Source organism: Mustela lutreola, chromosome 10, assembly GCF_030435805.1.
Source record: "Mustela lutreola isolate mMusLut2 chromosome 10, mMusLut2.pri, whole genome shotgun sequence".
NCBI lineage: Eukaryota > Metazoa > Chordata > Mammalia > Carnivora > Mustelidae > Mustela > Mustela lutreola.
Window position 1 is genome coordinate 92,650,651 of NC_081299.1, and position 26,190 is coordinate 92,676,840.

The following is a 26,190-nucleotide window of genomic DNA, read 5'->3' on the forward strand; positions in this document are numbered from 1 at the left end:
TGTTGGGGGCAGGTCTAAGGAAAAAGCATAATAAAGATTATAAAGCTTACTTTAAGGTCTATGTAGTTCTGCATTATCTTCATTTTTACAGTATTACTTCAACAGTTTTTGAAGATTATATAAGTGAGTTTACAGTTTTTAATTGGCAGGGCTGTTCTTTTGGGTTCTGGAGGGAGACTAGAGGTAAGGTAGAAACCACCTTCCTCATGAAGATTTCAAGCCCCTTAATAAGTTTTAGCCAGAGCTTTCAACTTCTTTCTTATTCTGCTTCCTGTTGCTCACCGGTCTCTGAAACCAAAGGCTTCTCAAACCAGTATTTAGCACTGTTTATTTAACAGAAAATTTGTTTTACCTAACATACATAACAAGGGACACATACACAGGCAGGAGTTCCTCTATAGGAAAGCAAAGGGAAGCTTCTTAAGGACTTTTAAACATCTCCCCCAGAAAGGGCAGCCTACATGGAGGAAAAGAATGTATTGATAACAAAGCAGGATTCAAAATTTTAAAATTCCCTCATGTCCCCTTTCACAGGAAGCTGCTGGAAAATAGAGTAAGGATGAAGGGGAGGTAGCCATCCAACACTGCCCCCTGGGGGATAGTTTTACTTGAGCCGGGAATGCACTGGGAGGTGAAGTAAAAGGGAGAGCAGCTAACAGTCTGAACAGTGACTGGGGCCCCTGGGTGGCTGAGTGTGTGAATTGGCTGCCTTTAGCTCAAGTCATGATCCCACAGTCCTGGGATTGATCAAGCTCCAGGTCAGACTCCCTGCTCAGTGAGGAGCCTGCTTCTCCCTCTCCTCTCCCCCCTTTACTTTCATTATCTCTGAATAATTTTAAAATTTGAGATACTGAGAACATAAGCTGGGGCGGGGGTGGTGTGCAGAGAGCAAGAGCCCGATGCAGGACTCCATTCCAAGACCCTGGGATCATGACCTGAGCCAACGGCAGACGTTTAACTGAGACGTTTAACCATTGAGCCACACAGGTGCCCCTCAAAAAGAGTGGCTGGAGAGAACTAGTCTATTTCAGCAGGTCCCTCCACTGAGATACCTGAAATCTGCGTAGAACTTTACACTTTTTGTATATAAAGCAACGATACTCTTAAGTAGCAACGCTACTTTGTAAAGATTTCATCAGAGACAGATGTCAGCATAAGCACGGGGAGAGGCAGGCAAAGCAGGCTCCCCACTGAGCAAGGAGACTGATGGCTGACTAGATGGATCCCAGGAACCTAAACCATGACCTGAGCTGAAGGCAGACACTTAACCAACAGCCACCCAGGCGCCCCTAGAGTTGCCACTTTTCTTAATCAGGTATTGGATGGTTTAGTCTCAGCCTTGAAGGACTGCTCTTCACTTTCTAGACCTGCAACATGCCTTGCTATGAGGACTGGCTGCCTGGGTAAGGACATGCCCATATCTAACATTTCTCTAATATTAACACGGCAACCTTATAGGGAACATTCCTCTGGGCCAGGTGGTCTCAGTGCTGTAACTCTATGCAGTTACTGTCCCCAGGATGCACACAAGTGAGTTAAAACTTCCCCTAATAAACCCAACTTTGGGTTTACAACAATATGAAAGAAAGTCTAATTGCTTTTGTCCCTTTAAAATGATCTACATTTCCATGCTGCTAAAGAGTTAATAAGTGTACATAGCTTTTTAAAACTGCCAACTATGGACAAAACAGCTGCCTTTAGTCTGTATGTTAGTGGAACACACATCCACTTTCTCTCTGGTCACTTTTCCACCTCAATTTCTAGAGCTCAGTAGTTGGCTCTCTACAAGAACACCTGACACCAGGTTTTAGACATTGATGAATCTTTCCATACCTGCATCAAAATGAGAAGGTGAGGACAACAGGACAAAGTGCTGGCCTAAGCTTGAAACCTAGGTTCTAACATATGAAAAGGAAGCCATATGTGTTAGAAGTCATGCAGAGGCCTAGACAGACCGACAGGGCCTTTTGTTAGGGGAGGGGGCATGGAGTATACCAAGAGTGCGTCCTCAGGTCCTATGTATTCAAGAGGGAAAAATAAGTCTAGAAAGGTGGGGGGTGCAGGGACTATGAAGAGCTGATTAACAAGCGGTTGTGTGATCAGATTCTATTCTTAAGTCCCTTCTTTCCCTGCCCTTCCCCCTCAAATCCACTTTCTACTTATCAACACTTCAAAGAATCAAGCTGAGAACTATGGCCTCAGGAGGCCTTTCCTAGGCACCCACACTCCACAACCAGCTGGCCCCTGGTTAATGAGGATATGCCACTCGCGGCAGACTGGGAAGTGGCCAAAGGTCCTATACTCCGGGTTCCTTCCCAGAGAACATTAGACATGAACTGAGAGCACATACCAGCCCAGAACAAGAAACTACAGCTCCCAGCTTTCCTGAGTGGTAAGGTGATCCTTCTATCTGCTCGGACAAGGAGCAAAAGAGTGGTATAGAACCAGCCTTACCAGAAAGCCAGCTCATGGCCGGTCCCTTTCTTTGCTCTCTCTTTGGAATAGGACTTGGAATATTCAAGTGGTAACAAAAAGTCCTCCCTGAGATAGTCACAACAGGAAGGCAGATGAATAGGTCCTTTTGGTGGCAGAGCCTGGTCAGCTAACCTCTATACTCAGGTCTGTGATTTAAACCAGTTTTCCCCCCAGTGTGAAGCTCTAACTCTCCACTGCTCTGACCACCCTGGTTCTATGCAGTAAACTACCAGGGAGGAGGCTGCTCTTCAAACACTTCCTGTATGATGTTTTAGGCAAGTATTTTATAGTACAGGTTAGAACTTAGCCCAAAAGAAGTATACAGAATCCTATGAATTTAAAACTACTTATTCCCTGGGGAAAGGTTTTATTTGATAATCCAATTTGCTTAAAAAAAATTTTTTTTTTAAAGTCCTATTCAACATGGGTCTAACAAACATGAACAAGCACGTTATGGGCCCCCCACCGCCCTACAAAAAGCCTATGAAAAAACACACGGTTAGAGAGAATTGCAGACTAGGCTGCCTCACTTAGGACTCCAGCGCAGGGCTGACTAAATGCTCATCGAAGAGGCGCTGTGTGCGGTAGTCAACCAACTCCACCTGCACCGCGGTCTGATCTCCGTTCAGCCGCAGCCCCTCCGCGAGCACCGTGCGCAGCTTCTCCGTGCTGCCCGCCACCAAGCGGTTCACCTTCGGGTAAGCGAGGAGTCTTTCCAGCGGCACGTAGAACTTCTCTCCCACACTGTACGGCTTGGGGGACTGCTCTATTTCGGCCCTTTGAGCTTCTGTTAACCCGTGCTGCGGGGTGCAGCTGCCGAGCGGTACCACCCGGCCGCCCTCCTTTCTCCTTGGACCCCGGAGAAACCGGCTTTTCATCAAGTCGATGGCTTTCACCGCCTCAATACTCAGAGTAAACCGGAAGTATTTGCTTTGCTGTAAACTCGGGTATGAGGTGGTATAAACCTGAAGGAAAAATTACCAAGAGGTTTCATTTCCTTAGGAACTTGTTAACCACATTATGAGCTGGGTATTAACTACACACATGTATCGAATCCTACTAGCCACGCATGCCACGATATCATGGGAATCAAACCAGAGGTACAGACATTAACATCTGAGCTGCTTTAAAAATTCTAATGATGGGGTTGCCTGGGTGGCTCAGTGGGTTGAAGCCTCTGCCTTCCACTTGGGTCGTGATCCTGGAGTCCTTGGATCGAGCCCCACATCAGGCTCTCTGCTCAGCAGGGAGCCTGCCTCCCCTTCTCTCTCTGCCTGCCTCTCTGCCTACTTGTGATCTCTGTCTGCCAAATAAATTAAAAGAAAAAAAAAATTCTAATGATCGAAGTCTCCCAAAGCCAGCTTTCCACCAACTCACACCAACGCAATGTTCCTTTTGATATTAGAGGGAAATGGGTAAAAAGATTCTTAGGAGGGCAATGTGCTTATTCTTCAACATATCTCCTGAAACCAAAAGGGCCTGAGAAGGTTGGAGGTTTAGGTGTTATACTCAGTTCCTGGGCCATGCCGTGGAGGAGTGCTGCTGATCCTAATGGATTACTGGGGGGCCGGGGGTGGGGTTGCTGGAATATTAGCTTGAAAACTTTCCAGGACTGCTGCTCTTTTCCCTGTAATGTGCTTTGAGACATGGCAAGAGGCCGGACCGTCTCTAGGGCGAAGTAGACTAACCCTGAAGGCAGTTGTGGGCATGAAGGATTCTAAGCACATTTACATTTATCTCTACAGTGGGGACCCTTACAAAGTTCACATCCTAATCCATGTGCTTCTTACCCTGGCCGTTACCTCCCAAAGAAAACTCACAACTTCATAAACGTGTTCCTCTGGCTCTGAAATGCTCAATTCAGTTGGCTGTGTGCTGTTTTTCTGGAAGACTCCAATTTGGGTACAGTATCCAACATGCTCAGCTCCTGCTGGTGGATCCCCCACACCAGAAAACTCTACAGAGTAATTGTAGAGCTTTGCCACATCCAAAGCCCTGAAATTAAAAGAAATGCATTTCTGAAAGGTATGGTTAGATTAAAAATCACCAGTAGATAGAAAAATACAATGAGCTAAAATACTTCCCAAGTTGCAAATTATTACAGCAACACATAATGCCACTGGGTTTTCTTACTTCTGAGGAGACTTTGGGGTCCTAAGTCTATTTCCACGTAATCTCAAAAATATGGAGAGAGGGAGAGTTAAGGAGCAGGGTGTAGGCATGAAAAAGGAGACTAAATGGCTACAATCCCAACTCAAATTTGGGTTTGCAGTCATGCCAGAGACGTGACCATCTGTCCATCTGTCAAGACCCTGGCAGGGAACACTTGGGCAGGGCATGGGGGCTCACCCTCACTGCCCTACAACCCCCTCCCTATCTCCACACCAATACTCCTACTCCTCGTGCCTTCGTTATCAGAAGTCACCTGGTACCCCAGACTTTGTGTGGCCGCCTGAGACCTACGAAATCAAAAACTTCCATTTATTTTGCCCAAATATCATGGTCCTTTTTATATGTCAAGCTGAATTTTGGGAAATTTTATTAGGATAATAAAACTTTCATAATGTGTGCATCAAGACTGACTTTATAGCATTTTAAACTCCTGTGGGGTAAACTCCCCCCCACACACAAAATTCATAACATTTATGAACTCACCACATCTGAAACTGCTTTCTGTTCCACTCAAATCTGTGATCTGGATCTCTAAAGGTTGATGCTGGAAACAGGGGATTGAATTCAGAGTTTGGTGTGCTGATGACAACCATACCTGGAGAAAAGTACCCAAACACGACCTCAGGAAACTTGGCCAGATCTTCAGAATCTAAGTGTTCTATCCTGAAATGGTCAATGGGAAAAACAATGCGATTATTTTCCTAGCTGATTTAGCAAAAGCAATTTCTATCTCTAGAAATCCTTTATCCCATTTGAATTTATGTAACAGTATTTATTGGACTTGAAACCAACTATTCCTATATCCTCACCCTGCCCTTGGACCACGTCGCCCTCTCTTTCGGGGGTCTGGACCTCACTGTCAGTAACCAGAAGTATGAGCATTAAGTGTTAGCTCCCCAGGAGGCCTGCAGTGCTGGGAGACCAGAATAAATGCCTCACAAAAGCTGTGGGTTTCAGCATCAGATCCCAGCAGATTCTCACCCGCACCCAAGGACCAGATCAACTGTCCCAGTACAGGCAGCCACTAGGGAGCCATTTCTATCCTGATATTGTATGTTAATCTAACCCACTTCTATCTTTGCCTTAAAGAGGAACAGGAGAGGCAATTTGACACTGAGTGTATGCCTGAAAAATCTTAAGTTTCCAAAGACAACAAACTGATGTGATTTTTAGGGCAAATGTGCCCATATATCTCCCCATAACCACTCGGCAGGATGGTGATGGGAAGGAAACAACCATTCAGACCAGTAAGAGAAGACACATAGGTAAAGGACTCAAACTCAAGTCTTCAGTTTAGCTTCTTTGCAATATCAATGCAAATACTACACATCAAAATGTGTAGTTAGAGCTACAATGCACTTAGTGAAATTTATTGCTTTAAATTCACACATTAGAAGACAAAAAAAAAAAAGTCAGTGCATAAAAGTGTAAAGACAATGGAAAAAATAGAGCAAAACTCTGAACCAGAAAATCATATGACCCAATAATCCCACTCCCGGGTGAATTGAAAACTTGTGTTCATGCAAAACCTGTTCTGTGAATGGTATCTCATCTCCATACTGGAAACCCAATACCCTTAAGTGCTTGAAAAGGTGGTACATCACGAAAGGAATACTCAGAAATAAAGAAAAAACTGCCAAGAAATTAGATAAATCTCAAAAGGCATTCACTGGAAAAAAAAAAGTTTCAGAAAATTACATACTGTATGATTACTATAGTGTTTCTAAAATCTATGCTGCAAAATGGGTGAGTGCTTGCCAGGGGTGAGAAAAGGTGTGGCCACAAAAGGACAGCCTAAGTTGTTTGGGTAATGGAACTGTTCTGTGCCTTGACTCGTAAGTTACACTAAACTATATGTGTTAAAATCCACAGAAATATACCTGTGCTCAAATGTATTTTTAAAGACTTTTATTTGTCAGAGAAAGCACATGAGCACAAGCAGGGGGAGCTTCAGGCAGGGGGAGCTTCAGGCAGGGGGAGAAGCAGAGGGAGAAGAAGGCAGAGGGAGAAGCAGGCTACCCACCTAGCAAGCCTAGCAAGAAGTCCAAAGCGGGACTCAATCCCAAAACCCTGGGATTATGACCTGAGTTGAAAGCAGACGCTTAACTGAGCCACCCAGGTGTCCCCACTCAAAAATATTTTACTGTGTTTAAAAATTAAGTAAGGGAGCCTGCTCAGGGGACAGTCTGCTTCTTCCTCTCCCTCTGCCCCTCCCCCTGACTCATGCTTTCTTCCTAGCACTCTTGCACTCTTGATCTCAAAATCCTTTAAAAAATGAGGAGAACTTGAATAGGTGAACCTGAATAAAAGGTATTCCTGGTACTATTTTTGCAGCTCCTCCATCTGTAAATCTGAAACTAAAGCCAATCCTGTCAAGTAATCTGCTTTACAAATAAATTTGAAGATTACAATTTAAATCTTGTTAGGAGACCAAATTTACTGAGAATTCTGATTTCCCTTTTTTTTTTTTTTTTTTAGATTTTATTTATTTATTTGACAGAGAGAGAGATCACAAGTAGGCAGCAAGGCAGGCAGAGAAAGAGGAAGGGAAGCAGGCTCCCTGCCCAGCAGAGAGCCTGATGTAGGTAGGACTCGATCTCAGGACCCTGAGATCATGACCTGAGCTGAAGGCAGAGGCTTAACCCACTGAGCCACCTAGGCACCCAGAGAATTCTGATTTGTAGTAAACTTATACAGTAAGAATAGGTTTAATACTTACAATTCAATACATGTTATCAAATCAAATCCACACAAACGGGAGTCTTTTTGTACAGCAGAACCACGGTACAAGGTTATAGTCAAATCTAGTTCCCGAGGAATGATGTAACTCCCCACTCCTGGAGACAACCTACCCCTGTAAAAACAGAAGGGATATTAACACTGTAATCTTTCAGAATCTCACCAGCAGTAGAATTCTGATTATCTGATCCTCTGATCATTATCTACCGAAATGAATTTTCCAAGACTTGAGGTATTAAGAAGGAGGTCTTAGGGTTAACTTCCTCATAGATTACTGGCCAATGAGAACAAGACTGAATAGTGCTGATGCTCTCGCCATTTAATACTTTTGGTCTTCCAGCTCCCTGTGGATCAGTGATCAACTTTCTTTAGAAGAAAAAATGTCCTGAAAAAATCTGCTGTCAATATATATAGGAGACTGGGGAGCTGCTCAGGCTTAAATTGAAAGAGGTCTGGGACAATGTCAATCCTCTAATTGAGTTCTTTTGGTGTCCAGCATTAAGACTTTGCCATTTGAAAATTGAATCTACAATACTTTGTCTACTATAATTTCTTGACAGGCTTTACTTTCTACATTGGCAGAAAAAACTACTGTATCATTCATGATGTTATGGCACAGTCAATCGGTGACCTTGAGGCTCCTAGGGCCAATCTTTCAAAATAAGCTGTATAAAACTGACACTTCCTCATAGTGCCACTAGTTTTAGATTAATGCACCATACTTTCAGAAACTTGGTATTACCCTCCCCATTCAAAGGGTTTGGCAGCAATATCTACTCCAACAAGATACTGAACGCAGCGGTGGTATTTCAGCATCCATAGAAGTGTGGCGTCCCCGAAGCCCAAGTCTGCAATCTACAGATGAAACAGAGCATTGGAGACATTATTGCCAGAAGTTAAATAGGACCAAAAACTTTAGAGAGTAAGTGGCTATCAGAATTAACCATATAATTATGTCAAGATCTTTTTGGTAGAAAAAGGTACACAAAAAGGAAGTTAACCTGAAATGTTAAGAGATGAGTGGGCAGGGAATAAGCTGTGTTAGTGTTTGGACTGTAACGACTTCAGATGAGTACCAGGCACCCAGAACACCCCACATGGTAGGCAGTTACCCTATAAAACACAACTTTGAACGTCTGAGCAGCTTCTAACTTAAGTGCCTAATCTTGACCAATGTTTTAGGGATTTAGGTCCAGTGTTAACCTAATCCCCTTAATGAACATTTGTATGTATTCTTAAATGGACTTCTTAATTATGCACTAAAGTCTTCATTAATCACTAAGCACTATCACCTAAATTTCTGATTCCACCTTAGGAAATTAATACTTATAAAGTTTAAGGGCACCCAATCCCAAAAATATCCCAAATCAGCTTCTAGGGTAGCTGACTGGCTCTAATCCAGCCTTAAGGGGGCAGCTGCCTTCAGCCTTAAGTGGGTATTTTTGGATACTAAGACATGAAAGATACCATATTATCTTTTTTTTTTTTTTTTAAGATTTTTTTTTATTTATTTGTCAGAGAGAGAGCGCATGAACACAGGCAGACAGAATGGCAGGCAGAGGCAGAGGGAGAAGCAGACTCCCTGCCGAGCAAGGAGCCTGATGTGGGACTCGATCCCAGGACGCTGGGATCATGACCTGAGCTGAAGGCAGCTGCTCAACCAACTGAGCCACCCAGGCGTCCCAAGATACCATATTATCTTAAGATGCACAAAGTGTTAATTCTGGAACAGACTAAAGTTTACCTCAAAATTCATTCTATCAGAAAACCAATTATAGCATTTACTAAGCTGCTTCCAAAAAAATAAAAATTCCCTCCTGGAAAATGGGATTATAATTATACCTTAGTAATAGGCCCATTCAATATATATATTCAATCCAATTTTTCCTCAGATGTGTTTCATTTTTTACCTTTAATATTTTAGGTAAACCTCACAATTTACTACAATATTGCACTCTTAGCCATAAGCAGTTTCCTTTCTGAAGCTGGCACATTTATGGACAGTAGGAGAAGGGTTACATGGCATTAAAAAAAAGAAAAAAAAAAAAAACCTAGTCTAGGAGTGCCTGGGGGCTCCATTGTTTAAGAGTCTGTCTTCAGCTCAGGTGATGATCCCAAGGTCCTGGGACAGAACCCCACATTGGGTTCCCTGGTCAGCCAGGAGTCGTCTTCTCCCTTTGCCTCTCCCTTTAGGCTTGTGCTCTCTCATTCTCTAAAATCTTTTCTTAAAACCTAATCCAAAAGCAAACTACAGCCTTAGGAAGCTTTAAACTGCTGTTTACATAGTGCACTCAATTTCTTGTTAACCTAAATTTAGCTCAAGCTTCTCCTTCCCACAGACCCCTGAACTTTACCCTGCCCTCTCTGAAGATAGAAGTAACTGTATTTACAGGATAGACTTAGGTTAATACATTATACTATCCAATCATACCACCCTTTTGTCCCACTCCCCCACAAATCAGTTCTATTTACTCTAGAGAAAAACGTTTTTCCCCCCAACTACTGATGCATGCAGATCTTATGGTCAGTGTTCTCCTACTGCACTAATCCCTTTCCTTCCTTGCAATACATCTTCAGATGAGACCGGCGCATTCAGGGTGGTGGTATGGCAGTAGACTGCAACGCATCTTAAAATAGTCTCTGCTGACCTGCCAAATGCTTAAGTAGAATTTTCTTGTATTTTGACTATAAGTTGATAAGACAGGCTTCTAAGTGTTTGGAAAGAAAATACCTACCTTCTTGTGTCCATGTTGATTCACTAAGTTTTTAACAAAGTAGTATCTCTGTTCATACACTGGTGGTTTGAACTCAATCACTTTCTTGCTGAGAACTTCACAATGATCCATACTGTTGCTACTGTTGCCCTGAAGCAGAAGGGAGGTGTTCTAAATCATGCACAGCTTCAGAAATTAAGGAAAAACCAGCCTCATTTCCCAGTTACTTGGTACAATACATTGGCCTTTCAACCTGTCCAAAAATCACTCAGTGGTACTGCATTTCCTCCATGGTTCATCCAAGCCTCCAGTCTTATCTTTTATTAAGTGATAATATGGCTTTAAGCTTGAGGGCTTATTAGAGTCAGCTGGAGGGAAAACTAACACTTTTAACAATTCTAAGTCTCCTAGCCACAAGGGACCTTTAATGAACTGCCAAAGCCCGGAATATAGGTCGACTGGAGACAGACTTGTTGACCAAACTAAGGAAAGGCTCCTGTAAACGGTCTTCTCATTAGGCCTTGACCTAGACACCATCCTGTCTTGGGCCTGCTTAGGCCAGTTTCTTGCAAGAACCCTACCAAGTCAGCTTAGAGAATTCCCCACCCTTAATCTCACAGTCTGATCAAATTCCTTACCACCACCCCTTAATAATCAGATCCCCCAGAGATACCCTATCAAGAATCCTGTTAAATGCTGCTTAATACCCAAAACTCTGGTGGTCTCTTCCATGCACTCAGCCCCTCTGCGGATGCTGTAGCCATCTGCTGATGGCTACAAATCCCCGGCAGCTGAAAATGGGAGTTTTCACCATCTCTCCTCTATTGCAATGCTCTTGTTGCTGTAGTCCTGAATAAAGACTTTCAATTTAGTCTTACTAAGGCATTTTTCAAGTGTTCAGTAACCACATGTGGCATGTGGCTACCTATTGGACAGCACAGACTCCTAATGTTGTTCTCAGTGATTCTTTTTTCCTGGAAATTTCCTAGAAATGCAGACTCTTAGGCCTTACCCCACATCTCCTCAATCACCATCTTCAGTGAACAAGATCTTTGGTGGATCCAAAATCACATTATCACTTAAAGAGTATTTTTAAAGTAGATTTTGCTACTTAAAATAACTGATACTAGGGCACCTGGCTGGCTCAGTGGGTTGAGGCCTCTGCCTTTGGCTCGGGTCGTGATCCCAGGGTCCTGGGATCCAGCCCCGTATTGAGCTCTCTGCTCAGCGGGGAGCCTGCTTTCTCCTCTCTCTGCCTGCCTCTCTGCCTACTTGTGATCTCTGTCTGTCAAGTGAATAAATAAATTCTTTAAAATAAATAAATAAATAACTGATACCCTTTTCACTTCATGTACACCAAATGTGGAATTTTACCTTTTGTATATCCTTGTTCGATCTCATCCAACATCCCAAGAGATGCTAGGAGCTAAATTTGATGGGATTTTACTTTTAACTACCTCACAATCCATCTCAGGGATACCTCTTGAGAGTCATACAAACAGGTTTAGGAGCAGCATTCACTGTTTGTTTATTTCAATTTTGTTAAAACAAGAAAACAATGTATCCTTCAAGCTCTATGAACCAGCCATGGCTCAGCTGTAAATACAAAACAGTAGTTTTGTAAAGGAGCCCGAGCACAAGAGGCGCCTAGATCAACCAGGGTCAGAGCAAGTTTTCTCCCCTCTTTACATGTTACCATTTAATTGACTGAATTTGCTTAATAAGTATGGCTTCAGACAAAACAAGCTCAGAAAGCCCAAGCCATCTTTCATCAGGACAAACGCAGCTAAATGCAGTAACAACTCTTCTTCCCTTTTCCCTGTTAGATTCGATACAATCTGAACAATCCTATGAATTAATGACTATTTCTTAAAAGCCCTCAAGTTTATTATCCGCTTCATCATCTTTTAATCAGGCTCCAGCATTTAAGTCACGACCCTGCGATCAAGAATCTCATGCTCTACCCCATGAGACCAGCAGGCACCTTCAAATTGCCTTCAATCACTTTCTCACACATAATCAACAAATGAAATTTCGGGGAGAAAAAAAAAAAAAATGCCCCAAGTAACTGAGAAGCTAAAAACACTTCCCAAACCCAATTCACTGATGGACTTGAATTTCAATTTGGGTTCTCAGCCTAAAATGTAAGCTACGTGTCAATTACCGACCTTTGAGTTACTAAGTCGTATCTCGCCCCACTCCCCCCAAGTGACGTAATGTCAGAGTCCTCGAGTCCTCCCAGAGCATGAATGCCTGGTCTCCGCACGTCTTACCTCCCAAGGGAAGCACCAGCGGGAAAGCAAAGCCCTGCGAACTCCCCCTGCCGGCCCGCAGCCGCCGCTGTATTTAACTTCAGGCCCCGCCCCTGCGCCCCGCCGGCGCCGCCTCGCAGCGCGACGCTCCCCGCCCGCAGCCGCACCTGAAGCGCCCACCCCTGCGCCGCCGCCTTTCCCGCCGCAGTCTTGGCCTGTGGCCCGAGGCGTCGCTCGCGGGCGGACGCCCAGTCCTGTGCCACCGGGCTCCGGGCTGCTAGGCGTCGGTTTTGCGTCTCTTTAACGGCCGCGGTGGCGCATGCCCCGAAGCCATTTTCGAGGAGCCCCTCTGAACCGCGGAGGAGACCGCTGTCCCCGCCGCGTCCCCCACCGGCGCGTGGCCGCGACCCGGCCCGGCCCGGCCCGCTGAGAGTCGAGACTGTTGGCCCGCGGCGGCGCCGCACCAGGCCTACCTGGCCTCCCCCAACACCCCCACCCCGACATCTTTCTTTATACTGAAGACGGTATTTAAAGTGGTGGCTTGGGCTTCCTCTGGAATTTACTCATTCTTCCCAAGTACGTTCCCAGTGAACGTGAGGTATACATGTTAATAAACAACGGCGCCCTCTTGTTAATAGGTCTTCTAATACAGGGGTCTCAGCCAAAAGCTCAGAAGGGTAGAGAGAAAATAATTTTTCCTCCTCTCGAGGATGATTCCATTTATATGAGGTACCTAAAGTAGTCAAATTGACCGAGACAAAGAAGAATGGTGGTTGCCAGGGAGGGGCTTGGGGTGGAGGGAAGGAATTGAGTGTTGACGGCTAAGGAGTGCAGAACTCGGTTTGGGGTGACGGAAGAGGGCCATAGATCGAAGGTGGTGATGGGTGCACGACAGTGTGGACGTACTTAATGCCACTGAACTACACACTTAAAATGGGAAGTTTTAGCACAAAATATAGACTTGTTGAATCAGTACCTTATACACACACCTGGAAAAAAAATTGTTATGTATATTTTACCACAATTTAAAAATAAAGAGATTTTTTAGGGGTTAATAAATGGGGGCACCTAAGTGTCTCAGTTCCTTAACCATCTCAATTCAGCTCAGGTCATGATTGAGCCCCTAGTTGGGCTCCCTGCTCAGCAAGGAGTCTGCTTCTCCCTCTCCCTCTGCCCTTCCCCTGCTCATGCTTGCTCACACTCTCTCTTTCGACTTAATAAAATCTTTTTTAAAAAGTTAATAAATCATCTGTGCAGAATTCCTGGATTTAGAGTTTTTGCCTTAAGCTGTTAGCTGGCTCATTTATGAACTTGAATTCTCATGTCCAGCTCCCTCTCCAAATGTGCCTATTTCATCATTTTCCTTGGTTTCCTACTCTTTCAGTGTGAAGATCATCCTTGACTCTATCTATTTCCACCCTTCTCAGATTTGGACAATCACCAAATCTCGACCTCTTCAAACTGTCATTTGCATCTATTCCTTCCAGTGGCTAGTACCCTTGCTTACCCTTTGTGGTCTTGTTTCCTCATCATGCCTAATCTTACCTTCTGCCCCTAGATTCTAAGTCCCACTGAGACCATGTGCTACACTTTCCAAATGAGTTTAAGTCAAATAGACCTGTCCCCACCCACCACACTTTCTTTTCTCTTTACTCTGCATTGTTTAAAGATTTTATTTATTTATTAGAGAAAGAGAGCATGGAGGGGCGGGGTGGTAGGACAAGAGAGAGAAGCAGACTTCCCATTGAGTAGGGAAGCCCAATATGGGACTTGATTCCAGGACCCTGGGATTACGATCTGAGCCAAAGGCAGAGCCAGATGCCAAAGGCAGTGTCACCCAGGCACCCCTACCTGCATTATTTTTGCCTTAGCATTTACTGTCATTTGACAACCTACATATTTGCTCATTTGCTTATTGTCTATCTCCTTCCCCTAAAATATTAGCTATAAGGGACTCAGTTTTGTTAGCTATTATAGCTCCAGAGTCCAGAACACTGCTTGCCTGGTGTATTGCAGGCCCTCACTAAATTTTTCTTGGATAAGTTAAAGAATTATTATATTGGATGCCTTTTGTCTGTTGCTATTTATTATTGTAAAATGAAATCTTGGACTTTGGCCAACTAAGAGGAGGTCTCTAGTTGGATTCATGCACATTTATAACAAGGATTTCCATGATAATTTCTAAACAAATTTGTGTGTGTGTGCTTTTATGTATATGACAGAGAAAAAGATAAACACATGTAACAGGTTATGTTCTCAACTTTCTACATGATTATACTGATTTTCTTTATAGTAAAATCAATATTGACTTGATTATTACTCTCGAACCTTTGGAGATTTACTTACCCTCTCCGAGTGTCAGTTTTTTCAGTTGCAAAGTGAGAAATAAGATTACCTATTCAAGGGATGCCTGGGTGACTCAGGTGGTAGAGCATGGTGTCTGTCTTCAGCTCAGGTCATGATCCCAGGGTCCTGGGATCAAGCCTGGCATCAGGCTCCCTGCTCAGTGGAGAGTCTGCTTCTCCCCCTCTCTTTGCCCCTACCCCTTGCTTGTGCTCTCTCTCAAATAAATAAACAAAATGTTAAAAGAGAGAGAGAGAGAGAGAGATTACTCATTCAAGGGAACCCTGGTTGGCTCAGTTGGTGGAGCATGTGACTCTGCATTGTTCTTAGGGCTGTAAGTTTGAGCTGCATACTGTGTGTAGAGGTTACTTAAAATCTTAAAAAAAAAAAAAAAAGATTACCCACTCAATAACTGTGTACAGTGTACCTATTATGGACCAAGTACTGGTTTGAGAGATAAAGACAGATAAAAATCCTTCTGGTGGCTTTTTCAGTCCAGGAGTTGTAGATGTGTAACGGGTGCAGGGCTGTGAGAGCTCCTGGCTCTAAGGGTCGTAAACAAATCAGGTTCAGCTGCTGGCCACTGCCCGAATCCAGAGGCAGAGAGACAAGTGGCAGTAAAACAAGAAAGGAATTTATTTTAGTGAGGTCAATACAAGGAAGACAGTGGACTAACTTCTCAAAGTCTGTCTCCAAAGTGCTGAAAATATGTCAACATTTATTTAAGGAAAATGTGGGATAGAAACTACCTCTCAACTACTTGAGAGGTAGTTTCAGCACCCACCAACGGATGCTTTGCACACAGGATCTTTTGCCTGAGTTAAGAGGTGAGCTGGAAAGGGAGAACTAAATTAGAAAGTACAGACAGATCAAAAAAATGGGGACAGTTGAGGTCCTCTTTCACATGTTTGCCATAAAATAGGTCACTGAAAGTTATCCTGAATGCTACATTGAGCCTGACGCTCAAATAGGATGAAATAATTAGGGGTCTTGGGGGAAGATTATTGTATTTTACATGTAAAAGGAATGTATAAACAGTTTGTGGCCAGAAGGATAATTATGACAGTTTAAGGTGTGCTAAGATCCACAGGCAGTAGTTTCTGTCCACAGGTCCTGTCCCAGTGCTTGAATAAAACCACCTCTTTTGCACCCGCTTATAGATAGGAGAGCAAATGGGGTATAATTTATACTCCAGAGTTCCTCTGAGGTGTCAGGCTATTATCCACAGGACTTGACCTGAAATTGCACTATGGCCTGTTTTCCTCCCAGTCCTGCTTCCCCTTTTCCTTACTAGCTTCTCCTGGGAAGATCACTTGCACCTAAATCTTCATATCTCATAATCTGCCTGGGGGAACCGGACCTGGCTGGGTCTGTTTTGTTTTGCTTTTACGATTTTACTTAATTATTTTCCAGAGAGAATGAGAGAGAGGGCAGGCAGAGAAAGAAGCGGGGTCCCCACTGAGCAAGGAGCACAATGGAACACCCTGGGACCATGACCTGAGCAGAAGGCAGATGCTTAACTGAATGAGCCACCCAGGCATCCCCCTCAGGCTGTTTTGTGGAGAATTAACTGGACGCCAGGAAGAGTGGAAGAGGCTGCTCACTTAGAAGGCCATTTTGGTAAATCAGAAGAGGTATGAAAGTGGCCTGGATTTTGTGATAGCAGTGGAGGTACAGTGATGTGCACAGAGTCCAGACAAATTTCGTAAAGATACAGCTGACTGTAAGTGGAAAAAAGGAGGACTCAGGACTATTTCCCAGCCTTGTGCACGTTACATGTGGTGGTGGCACCAGGTGTGGCCTCGACCTGCGGAATGACATAGGTAAGCTCCTGGGCCTGTACATGCTGCAGAAACACTCGGCTGGCAACTGCATCATCGCATCCAACCAGATGAATCTGGGTCAGGTTGGCAAGGTGACGGGCAGATCAACGGACAATTTAAAATCTGTGCTATCTGCAGAGCCATTCTCTGGATTGTTGAGTTGGATAACTTATCTGGCCAAGGCTGACAGCACCAGCTCAAAGAACTTCTGAATAGGGAGGGTCGCAGATGCAGAATATTTGGTACAAATAAATTGTGGCAGCCCCCCCAAATTTACCAGTTTCCTGGTATGATCAATTGGGAGGATAGAGGTACCATTACTAGATGCAAAAGACTGTGGAGGAAGAAGATTGGAAAGGACTGAAAATCAAGCATTCAGTCTGAGCTATGCCAACTTTGAGATGCCTAAAAGGCATCAAGTAGAGATTAGAAAGTTAAATGGGTAAAAGTGCAAGGTGACATCTCACTTCTTAGCTAGTTGAAATCAACTTTTTAAAAAAATATATTTATTTATTTATTTATTTGACAGACGGAGATCACAAGTAGGCAGAGAGGCAGGCAGGGGGTGAGGGGAAGCAGGCTCCCTGCTGAGCAGATAACCTGATGCGGGACCCCAGGATCATGACCTGAGCTGAAGGCAGAGGCGTTAACCCACGAGCCACCCAGGCGCCCCTAAAATCAACTTTTTAAAAAAAAGTTTTTAATTTTAAGTAATCCCTACACTTAACATGGGGCTCAAACTCTCAACCCCACAATCCAAAGCCAACCAGGCACCCCTAAAATTAAAACTTGATAAGCATATCCTAGGAAACTAAAATTTGAGCCATTAGTTTTTCTAGCAAACCATTCATCTCAGGAACATTTCTGAGTATATGTACATTGCCCACAGCCATATGTGCCCTGTGGCCACAGGACATGATGAACTTATTCAAAGCTTTCCTAGAGGGATCCTGATTTTGCATAGTCCTTTTCAACTAGCACCATAGTAAATTTTTTTTTAATTTCTTCTTTATTTTCAGCATAACATAATTCATTACTTTTGCACCACACCCAGTGCTCCATGCAATCTGTACCCTCTATAATACCACCACCTGGTACCCCGACCTCCCAGCCCCCTCCCCTTCAAAACCCTCAGATTCTTTTTCAGAGTCCATAGTCTCTCATGGTTCACCTCGTCTTCCAATTTCCCCCAACTCCCTTCTCCTCTCTTTTTCCCCATGTCCTGCATGCTATTTGTTATGCTCTACAAATAAGTGAAACCATATGATAATTGACTCTCTCTGCTTGACTTATTTCACTCAGCAGAATCTCTTCCAGTCCCTTCCATGTTGCTACAAAAGTTGGGTATTTGTTCTTTCTGATGGAGGCATAATACTCCATAGTGTATATGGACCACATCTTCCTTATCCATTCGTCCATTGAAGGGCATCTTGGTTCTTTCCACAGTTTGGCGACCGTGGCCATTGCTGTTATAAACATTGGGGTACAGATGGCCCTTCTTTTCATGACATCTGTATCTTTGGGTTAAATACCCAGGAGTGCAATGGCAGGGTCATAGGGAAGTTCTATTTTTAATTTCTTGAGGAATCTCCACACTGTTCTCCAAAGAGGCTGCACCAACTTGCATTCCCAACAACAGTGGAAGAGGGTTCCCCTTTCTCCACATCCCCTCCAACACATGTTGTTTCCTGTCTTGCTAATTTTGGCCATTCTAACTGGTGTAAGGTGATATCTCAATGTGGTTTTAATTTGAATCTCCCTGATGGCTAGTGATGATGAACATTTTTTCATGTGTCTGATAGCCATTTGTATGTCTTCATTGGAGAAGTGTCTGTCCATATCTTCTGCCCATTTTTGATATGATTTTCGTGTTTTGTGTGTGTTGAGTTTGAGGAGTTCATTATAGATCCTGGATATCACCCTTTTGTCTGTACTGTCATTTGCAAATATCTTCTCCTATTTTGTGGGTTGCCTCTTTGTTTTCTTGACTGTTTCCTTTGCTGTGCAGAAGCTTTTGATTTTGATGAAGTCCTAAAAGTTCATCTTTGCTTTTGTTTCCTTTGCCTTTGGAGACCTGTCTTGAAAGAATTTTCTGTGGCTGATATCGAAGAGATACCTGCCTATGTTCTCCTCTAGGATTCTGATGGATTCCTGTCTCACATTTAGGATTTTTTATCCGTTTTGTTTATCTTTGTGTACAGTGTAAGAGAATGGTCGAGTTTCATTCTTCTACATATAGCTGCCCAGTTTTCCCAGCACCATTTATTGAAGAGACTGTCTTTTTTCCACTGTATATTTTTTCCTATTTTGTGGAAGAGTATTTGACCATAGAGTTGAGGGTTCATATCTGGGCTCTCTACTCTGTTGCACTTGTCTGTGTCTGTTTTTATGCCAGTACCATGCTGTCTTGATGATCTCAGCTTTGTAGTAAAGCTTGAAATCAGGTAATGTGATGACCCCCATGTTATTTTTGTTTTTCAACATTTCCTTAGTGATTTGGGATCTCTTCTGATTCCATACAAATTTTAGAATTATTTACTCCAGCTCTTTGAAGAATACCGGTGGAATTTTAATCGGAATAGCATTAAAGTATAGATATATGTTTATAAAAAATAAAAAATTATATTAAAAAAAAGTATAGATTGCTCTAGGCAGTATAGACATTTTAACAATGTTTATTTTTCTGATCCAAGAGCATGGAATGGTCTTCCATCTTTTTGTGTCTTCTTCAATTTCTTTCATGAGTGTTCTGTAGTTCCTCGAGTACAGATCCTTTACCTCTTTGGTTAGGTTTATTCCCAGGTATATTATGGTTCTTGGTGCTATAGTAAATGGAATCGATTCTCTAATTTCCCTTTCCGTGTTTTCATTGTTAGAGTATAAGAAAGCCACTGATTTCTGTACATTGACTTTGTATCCTGCCACGTTGCTGATTGTTGTATGAGTTCTAGTAGTTTGGTGGTAGAGTCTTTTGGGTTTTCCATATAAAGAATCATGTCGTCTGCAAAGAGAGAGAGTATGACTTCTTCATTACCAATTTGGATATCTTTTATTTCCCTTTGTTGTCTGATTGCTGTTGCTAGAACTACTAATACTATGTTGAACAAGAGTGGTGAGAGTGGGCATCCTTGTCGTGTTCCTGAACTCAACGAGAAGGCTGCAAGCTTTGAGGATGATATTTGCTGTGGGTCTTTCATAGATAGATTTTATGAAGTTCAGGAATGTTCCCTCTATCCCTATACTTTGAAGTGTTTTAATTAGGAACGGATGCTGGATTTTGTCAAATGCTTTTTCTGCATCAATTGAGAGGACCATGTGGTTCTTCTCTCTTCTCTTATTAATTTGTTCTATCACATTGATTGATTTGCAAATGTTGACCCATCCCTGTAACCCAGGGATGAATCCCACCTGGTCATGGTGGATAATCTTTTTAATGTGCTGTTGGATTCTGTTTGCTAGGATCTTGAAAATCTTAGCATCCATACTCATCAGTGATATTGGTCTGAAATTCTCCTTTTTCGTAGGGTCTTTACCTGGTTTGGGGATCAGGGTAATGCTGGCTTCATAGAAAGAGTCAGGAAGTTTTCCTTCTGCCTCAATTTTTTGAAACAGCTTCAGGAGAATAGGTGTTATTTCCTCTTTGAAAGTTTGGTAGAATTCCCCAGGGAATCCATCAGGTCTTGGGCTCTTGTTTTTTGGGAGATTTTTGATCACTGCTTCAATCTCGTTATCAGATATCGGTCTATTCAGGTTGTTGATTTCTTCCTGCTTCAATTTTGGGAGTTTATAGTTTTCCAGGAATGGATCCATTTCATCTAGGTTGCTTAGCTTATTGGCATATAACTGTTGATAATAACTTCTGATGATTGTTTCTACTTCCTTGGTGTTCATTGTGATCTCTCCCTTTTCTTTCATAATTTTATGTATTTGAGCTTTCTCTCTTTTCTTTTGGATTAGTGTCACCAATGGTTTATCAATCTTATTGATTCTTTCAAAAAACCAGCTTCTAGTTTCATTGATACGTTCTACTGTATCTCTGGTTTCTACCTCATCGATCTCAGCTCTAATCTTGATGATTTCCCTTCTTATGTGTGGAGTTGATTTGATTTGTTGTTGATTCTCCAGTTCTTTAAGGTGTAGAGACAGCTGCTGTCTTCTGGATTTTTCAGTTTTTTTGAGGGAGGCTTGGATGGCTATGCATTTCCCCCTTAGGACCGCCTTTGCTGTATCCCATAGGTTTTGGACAGAAGTGTCTTCATTCTCATTGGTTTCCATGAATTGTTTCAGTTCTTCTTTGATCTCCTGGTTGATCCAAGCATTCTTAAGCAAGGTGGTCTTTAGCTTCCAGGTGTTTGAGTTCCTTCTGAAATTTTCCTTGTGATTGAGCTCCAGTTTCAAAGCACTGTGATCTGAGAATGTGCAGGGAATAATCTCAGTCTTTTGGTATCGGTTGAGTCCTGATTTGTGACCCAGTATGTGGTCTATTCTGGAGAAAGTTCCATGTGCACTTGAGAAGCATGAGTATTCTGTTGTTTTAGGGTAGAATGTTCTGTATATATCTATGAGGTCCATCTGGTCCAATGTGTCATTCAATGCTCTTGTTTCTTTATTGATTTTCTGCTTCGATGATCTGTCTATTTCTGAAAGAGGCATGTTATGATCTCCTACTATTAATGTATTCATATCAATATGACTCTTTATCTTGATTAACAGTTTTCTTATGCAATAGACTGCTCCCATATTGGGGGCATAGATATTTACAACTGTTAGATCATCTTGGTGGATAGTCCATTTAAGATGATGTAGTGTCCTTCTGTATCTCTGACTACAGTCTTTAGTTTAAAATCTAATTTGTCTGATATGAGAATCACTACCCCAGCCTTCTTTTGAGGCCCATTGGCATGAAAGATGCTTCTCCATCCCTTCACTTTCAGTCTGGGTGTATCTTTAGGTTCAAAATGGGTCTCTTGTAGACAACATATGGATGGGTCCTGTCATTTTATCCAATCTGCAACCCTGTGCCATTTTATGGGTGCATTTAGGCCATTCACATTGAGAGTGATTATTGATAGACACGTTTTTATTGACATTGTGTTACCTTTGAAGTCTTTCTTTCTGTAGATTGTCTCTATATTTCTGTTCAATGCTATTCTTGGTATTTTTCCTCTTTTATATAACCCCCTTAATATTTCCTGCAGTGTCGGCTTGGTGGTTGCATAGTCTTTTTAGCCTTGCCAGTCTTGGAAACTCTTTATCTCTCCATCCATTTTGAATGTCAGTCTTGCTGGATAAAGTATTCTTGGCTGCATGTTCTTCTCATTCAGTACCCTGAATATACCAGTTCTCTGTGGACAGGTCTGACGTTATTCTGATGGGCTTTCTTCTGAATGTAAAGATCTTCTTTGTTCTAGCTGCTTTCAAGAGGTTCTGCCTACAATTATAATTCTTCATTCTTAGTATTAGGTGTCTCAAGGACTTTTAAGAATCTATAATCTTGGGGGGAAACCTTTTGGCCTCTAGTACATGAACGCTGGTTCCATTCACGAGATTCAGAAAATTTTCATGAAGAACTTGTTCCACTATATCTTTTAGACTTCTTTCTTTCTCCTCCCCTTCAGTGATTCCAATAATTCTGACATTGGAACGTTCCATGGCATCATTTATTTCCCTGATTCTGTTTTCGTGGCTTCTAAGCTGTTTGTTCCAGGCTTCCTCCTGATCCTTTCTCTCTGTTTGTCCTCCAGATCACTAATTCTGTCTTCTGTCTCAGTTACTCCAGCACTGAGAGAATTCAGATTAGATTGGAATTCATTGAGAGCATTGTTAAGCTCATCCCTGGTAGCTTTGAGCTCTTCCCTCATATTGAAAACATGATCTCTGGTTATTTTCAGTTCGGCCCTAATCAATTCCGTTTGGTCACCCATGCTTTCTCCAACCTAGTTATTGCTTGGATAATTGTTAGCCTGAAAGCTCTTTCCAACATATTGTCTATGTTGATAGCCATTAGCTCTGTTGCAGAAGGTCCATCCTCTGTATTTTTCTTCTGCAGGCATTCCTCCTCCTAGTCATTTTGGTGAGAGATGGCTGAACGTGTGTAGCTGGATGTATCAACTGAGTGCAGTCAAGGTGCACCCTGGAACACTTCTGAGCAATCATTTCCCACCCAAATGAGAGGAAAAAGAAAAGGAAAAGAAAAAAAAGAAAAAAGAAAAGAAAAAAAAGAGAGGAAGAGAGACAGGAACGGAAGGTGAGATAAAAGAGAAGAAAAAAGAAAAAAAAAGAGAAAAAAGAAAAGAAAAAAAAAGAGAGAGGGAGAGAGACAGGAACGGAAGGTGAGATAAAAGAGAAGTTTCAGCCCAAATGGGCCCCAAGGTAAGATTTATGAAGTATACAAACAGACACAGACAAACAAAAAGACTGATAAAAGTATATGACAAGAGAAAAAAATATATATATGCAAATAAAGGAAGAACCTCATCAAAAAGAACCCCAAATGTAAGATTTATATACTATCAGGACAAACACAAAAACACAGAAACACTGGTGGAAGAAAAAGATGGAAGAGTGGTTGTAAATTCTCAGTGTGGGTGAGGAAGGTTGTTTTGATTCTTCCTGGATGTATCTTGATGTCTTTGTTAAAGGACTCAACTTTCCTAAGATAAAGGGGGATTAAAAATTGGTTTACCTATAGGGGTGGCATTGATTGGAGAAAGGGGATTACCTTGAAGTTTAACTCCATATGAATATTAGAAAATAAAAATTAAAAAAAGGAATAGACTAAACTAAACTAAAATTTATTAAAAAAATGTAAAAAATAGAAATGCAAAAGGAAAACACAGGTGTATGTATCAAAAAGTTCCGATTAGAAGGTTATTATGGAATTTGATGTATTGGACATCTCACTGTGATGGTAAATAGGTTAAAAATTATCTATATAATAATTATCTATATAAGAAAAATGAGCCAGAATAGTGGGATAGAATTAATAATAAAAATTGTCCTATGACATAGTGGTGGTTGTTCTCTTGTCGTCTTTTTTTTTTTTTCCTTTCCTGGTTGGTTTTCTGGGGGAGGGGCCTGCCACGTGGGTTTTCAGTCAATGATGTTCTCTGAGTTAAGTCCTCCTGCCCCCCTCAAGGGCATGGGCTCTGAGGAAACTGGTTTATTCAGGCTTTTGTTCTCTGGAGGTTTTTATATTTGTTCACTTTTGTTTTTCAATCTCGCCTTGACCGCTTTTGATGGTTTTTGTAGGTTTAGAGGAAAGCAAACTGCACCCTGACCTCCCTCTCAGAGATAAGCCTCAGTCTGACTGCAGAGCCCAAATAAATCCCCCCTTGGCCACTGGCAGAGCAGGTTCCCAGTCGCGGTCCCCGGGGACTCGGGATTTTTTGCTTGTACCCAAAACCATGGCAGCGGCAGCTGTCTGGGCAGCTCCAGACTGCCAGAGAAGTTCCAAGCAGTGATCACACACTGAGATTTTCCCGCTGGCCTGGGCTGGGAGTCCCTGGTCTTTCCAGTCCGAGAGCACCCCACTGGCGCCTGTGTGCACCTCTCTCAGGGGAGGGCGTGGGGCACAACCCGGACTCTGATGGCGAGGCAGGGCACTCCTGTGGGGACTGCAAAAAGGCTGTGCTTCTTTTGGCTGGTGAGGCTCCCAGCCCCTCATGGGAGCCAGGCACTCTCAGGAGAGCTGGTGGTTCAGGGACCTAGACCTGGTTTCTCTGCTGTACTCTCTCTGGCTCTGCACCAGGGGTGGCTGTCCTGGGTCTGGGGACTTAAGCTCCTGACCCTAACACCCCAATTCCTGCAATTCCCCCCCCCCCCCCGGTTATCCTTTGCTCTTTTTGAGTGCTTTCTACCAGACTCCCGAGTTAATGCTGGTCCCCAGGCACAGGGCACTCTAGTATTGGGATATTACTTTCCAGCGGGTCACCTCTGGTGGCTCCCTCCCCCTTTTGTTTATCCTCCGATATCAGTCGACTTTCCCACTCCGCTTTACCTGCCCACTGGTGTCTTCTGCTCCAGTAGAGATCCAGACGTGTATAATTCTGATCTCAGGCTGATTTCGTGGGTGATCGGAGTTCTTTGGAAGGTAATCAGCTCACTTTAGGGTACAGGTTGAAAGGGCGCCTCCTCCTACTTCCCCGCCATCTTGTCTCCTAGCCATAGTAAAATTTCCATGTCAGCTTGGCTGGGTCATAGTGCCCAGCAATTTGGTTAAACATTATTCTGGGTGTTTCTATGAAGGTGCTTTTTCATCTGAGATTAACGTTTAAATTGGTAGACTTGGAGTAAGGCAGATGACCCTTTTTAATGTGGGTGGGCTTACTCCAATCTGTTGAAGGTTTTGAGAGAATACAGACTAATTTCCTAGCAAGGAGGAATTCTGCCAGCTAACTGCCTTTGGACTCTAAATGCAACTTTACCCTCTGTCTCCACCTGCTGGCCGACCCTGAAGATTTTGGACCTCCCTCCCTCCCCAGTCACATAAGCAAATTCCTTAAAATAAATCTATATACATACATACATATGTACACACACACACACACACACACACACACATTTGGTTCTGTTTCTCTGGAAAACCTTTCCTGATACAGCTTTTGATTTCTTTCCTATGACAACTCTCTTGGGATTTAAAAAAAAAAAAAAAAAAAAAAGACAACTGACTCCATTCCTCTCTTCTTATGCCATTTCACTAACCCCACACATCAGTGGATGATAATATCTCTGTGTTGGTCAATGATTTCTGCATAATAAACCACCCCAAATTCTACAGTTTAGAACAATTGTGGAACAAATGTAGTCATTTATGATTCCTCATGGGTGTGTAGATCAGCAGATCTAGGCTGGACTCTGCTCTTCTCTGTGGCAGCTGGCAAGTATTTGATTTTGAATACATGTGAACTATCATGACTATTTATTTATTTATTTTTAAGACTTTATCTATTTGAGAGACAGAGAGTGATAGAGAGAGTACAAGTTGGAGGAGGCACATAGGGAGAGAGAAGCAGGCTCCCTGCTGAGAAGAGAGCCTGATGTGGGACTCGATCCTATGACCCTGGGATCATGACCTGAGCCAAAGGCAGAGGCTTAACCAACCGAGACACCCAGGTGCCCCATGACCATTTAAAATGTAATGTGCCCAGAAGAAAACCAGGAAAAAGGTTGTCTCCCTCGTTATAAAAAGGGTTTTGTATGCTTTTTATTATTTTCTTTTTGGAATACTTATTCTCTCCTGTAATTCATTCTTCAAGATCCAGGTCAAGTGTCATGTGTCCTGAGAAATCTAATCTCTAGGCAGAGACTCTTTCCTCTGGGCTCTTGTGGCACATCATTCATAGTTATATCACTATTATTTATTACATCCAATGTAATTGAATGTGTATGATTTACCTAGGTTGTGAATTCCTTGAGGGTGAGGACTAGAGAATTTTAACCTTATGCCCCAGCTATGGTGCCTGAAATCCAGAAGGTGCCTCATAAAGTTATTTGAACAAACAAACTTCCTCTAGCACTCAAATTCTTATTCTAATCTTGATTTTCCTCAAGGAGCTTTTATATTTGTCAGGGTCACACAGTTTAGTGTCTATTCATTCTGTGATATTTCATAAAGGGACAGAGAAAAGCTATGTTCAGTAAATGTTTACTGATGACTCACTCTGATAAATG

General features: G+C 42.6%; 1 protein-coding gene across 2 annotated transcripts; it reads right to left on the reverse strand.

The window, feature by feature from the left end:
- Positions 1-335: 335 nt before the first annotated feature.
- Positions 336-12,840, reverse strand: HENMT1 (HEN methyltransferase 1). Of its 2 annotated transcripts, none has more exons than XM_059137849.1 (7): positions 12,520-12,840; positions 10,122-10,250; positions 8,129-8,241; positions 7,367-7,501; positions 5,131-5,310; positions 4,296-4,470; positions 336-3,440 (listed from the first exon to the last, which is right to left on the reverse strand). In XM_059137849.1, the coding sequence occupies exons 2-7, from the start codon at positions 10,230-10,232 to the stop codon at positions 3,006-3,008; spliced, it is 1,149 nt and encodes a 382-aa protein (XP_058993832.1). In that variant the 5' UTR covers positions 10,233-10,250; positions 12,520-12,840; the 3' UTR covers positions 336-3,005. The 2 variants fall into 2 exon arrangements, with proteins under 2 accessions (XP_058993832.1, XP_058993831.1); XM_059137848.1 differs by having other exon boundaries at positions 12,374-12,764.
- Between the last annotated feature and the right edge of the window lie 13,350 nt (positions 12,841-26,190).

Bases quoted from the DNA above. Each gene is read 5' to 3' on its own strand.
- HENMT1 (XM_059137849.1), bottom strand. From the start codon at position 10,232: ATGGATCATTGTGAAGTTCTCAGCAAGAAAGTGATTGAGTTCAAACCA. The intron at 5,311-7,366 runs GTAAGTATTAAA...TGACCATTTCAG, and splicing joins TTGATAACATGTATTGAATT to GATAGAACACTTAGATTCTG. The intron at 4,471-5,130 runs GTGAGTTCATAA...TTTTAATTTCAG, and splicing joins AGAAAGCAGTTTCAGATGTG to GGCTTTGGATGTGGCAAAGC.